The 2,612-nt window shown below is 47.1% G+C and overlaps 1 protein-coding gene across 1 annotated transcript in view; it reads left to right on the forward strand.

Annotated features, from left to right (window-relative positions):
- The first annotated feature begins 1,661 nt into the window (after positions 1–1,661).
- Positions 1,662–2,612, forward strand: part of LOC311309240 (latent-transforming growth factor beta-binding protein 2-like) — an 87,785-nt gene continuing 86,834 nt past the window's right edge. The window contains exon 1 of the mRNA XM_084438423.1: positions 1,662–2,301. Coding sequence (XP_084294549.1) covers positions 1,811–2,301 — 491 coding nt within the window. The 5' untranslated portion in view covers positions 1,662–1,810. The remainder of the gene's footprint in view (positions 2,302–2,612) is intronic.

The following is a 2,612-nucleotide window of genomic DNA, read 5'->3' on the forward strand; positions in this document are numbered from 1 at the left end:
GTAGATCAGTGGCTCTACTTTGCTGGTGGAGCCAACCTCAACCCATGTCAGGTCACAGTGTTTTATGGTCCTGGCTGGACACTTATCATCGCTGTTTATCCAACAGCCGTCACCCAGCCAGGAGGGGGAGGGGGTCTTCTCAACAATAGGAGCCAGCCCAGGACATGCCCCCTAGATGCCAGGGGCAACATGCCAAGAGGTTGGAATGAATGCCACGGAGAGTCATAAGACAACTGCAGCCTCCCCGCGTAATTAGATTTCCCATGGGAAGGGGGAGGAGACCTAATCAGCTACAGTACTGTGTAGCTACACAGCTCTAGCCTGCTGGTGGACTGGACATGTTTGGCTTGGAAACACACAAACAGGGAGAGGCTGGAGGGTGTTTGGTCTAAAGCAATGCTCTTCTCCACTGTTAGAGGAAGGACCCCTGGCTCACTCCCCCAAAACACAAAATATGATGACTTACAATGACCTCTGCAAATGAATCCCATTCAGACTTGGCTGCAGAGAGAGAGGAGCATATTTCATGTATGTTCGGGGAGCAGGATGGATGGGTAGACGTTGTAGGCGGACCAGTAAACTGGTTTTCTCCTCTTGTGTTTGTTGGAAGGCATCGTGGTGAGAAGTAATGGGGCTGGCATGGAGGATGAGGAGCCATTGGGATCTGAGACAAATGTGCATCCTTGTGGGTTAAATGAGATTAGGCAGCCAACGGGCTGCCAGCTCTCTTTGGGTTGTTCATAAGGGAGAAAAGATATGTGTTTCCAGACAGCCAAGGGAAAGTGATGATGCAGCATGGGTGAGAGGGGAAGATGAATGGGAATGCTTATATAACTCCTCTACTTTTCCAAGAACTCAAATTGAGCTTTAACTGTGAGCTGACCACATCTCCTCGTGTTGTATGAAATTGATTTATTAGACATTGATATATATCTATAAGAAGTAAACTATGAATTGCACTGCAGTTTATGGAGAGCATAGACTACCTCAAAAGGGAATTTTTTATCAATATGTTCACGCATTATGAATCGCGTGAGAACTGAGAAGTGAAGAGATATAGCCTACAAAACACGAAATGTGCCTTTATAAATTATTATAATTACAATTTTAAAAAGTTGTTAAAAGTCGTTCCAGCCTACACTACAAGGCTACAAGTAGTACCCAAATTACGCGTTACACGTGCGTTGTACGCAATGACAATGACAAATTCAGCAGTCTCACAGGAAAGTCATTGAAAATGTGTATGGTCTCTTGTGCTGCAAATACAGAGTTGGGGGCAGTGCGCAGCATCAATAGGACCACAGAAGGGGGAGTTTCTTCTGGTAAAACGCATGCAATCCCTACAAAAATTCCCGGTGACTTCAGATCTAAGGAGGTGGTCATATCCATGGGAGCACGATTCAAATTCGAGTAGCCTACTTTCACTTCGAGGCAGCGCTACAGCTCAGAACGGGGACCGCTTTGCTATAGGCGTGCTCTTAACTCGCAGGCGAAGCATGAACTGTCACCGTTGGATTAATACTTATCAGAAATAACCTGTCTCCACTTATACTGAACGAAGGAAAACTTTGTATTTTTTATTATTCTTTTTTAAGATTATAGCCTAATTAGTGAATTGATCAATTCAAGACCGTCAGCATCCTGCGCAAAGCTTACCTGGGCATTATGAACAGATATCCAAGCATTCTTCATGTTTCGGAGTGGATACCGTCTTGTTGAACTCTTTCTCAGTCTTTTTTGGTGTCTCTCTCTGTTATAGTGTGACTACTGCCTCCGCGGCAATTTCAAAAGAAGCCAGTCAGATTCCAGAATGGACCGTGTGTGGATAGCAACTTTAGTGGTTTTAACCATTGCACTAGTGCGAATGTGTGACTGTCAGACGGACTCGACAGGTGACAGGCAGGAGGGTGCAGGCGCCCCGTCGATGTGGGACCAGCTCCGGTCCCGAGCGAGAAGCCCGGGTCACTCCGCACGGGGACAGGGGAACACCGCTGTCCCCGCCAGGCCATCCGGCGAAAGTTCCAGGTCCTCTCATAATGCATCACACACTGCTCGCGGGACTCCGGCGACTTTTCCGAGGAGTCCGTCGCCTCGACATGATAACCGACGCGCGACTGTCACCAAAGCGATTCCACCTAGTAATGCGGGCGCCCCACACCAGGAGGAGGATGCCACATTGCCACGAGATGGTGCGCTCCGAACCGCAAGACAACTGGGCACTCACCATTCATCACAGCGCAGATCCAGAATCGGTTCCAGACAGAACAAACCTAGCTCTCCACAGACAAGACGTCTTGCTGGGTAAGATTCTCGTTGAGGTTTTCCCAATAAGGAGTTAAAGTTGGACTCTTGAAGCACTTGAACTGTCTCATGACATTTCACTGATACAATTGTCTCATTCATCCTTGATAGACTATTGAACTATTAAATAAACCGTGTCTATAACGGTAGGCTATATTTAGGCTACTCTCCAACTGAATTAGTGACAGCTTGCTGAATGGAGTGGTATTTTGTCATGTGGGGTCATGGCAGGACATGGATTAGGCCTGCTGTCTGTTCTCTTTAAATGAAAAGCCTCAGGTTCCTGTTTGTTTTTGGAGGCATTCTCCTCA

The sequence above is a fragment of the Borostomias antarcticus genome (assembly GCF_949987555.1).
Source record: "Borostomias antarcticus genome assembly, chromosome: 5".
Lineage (NCBI taxonomy): Eukaryota > Metazoa > Chordata > Actinopteri > Stomiiformes > Stomiidae > Borostomias > Borostomias antarcticus.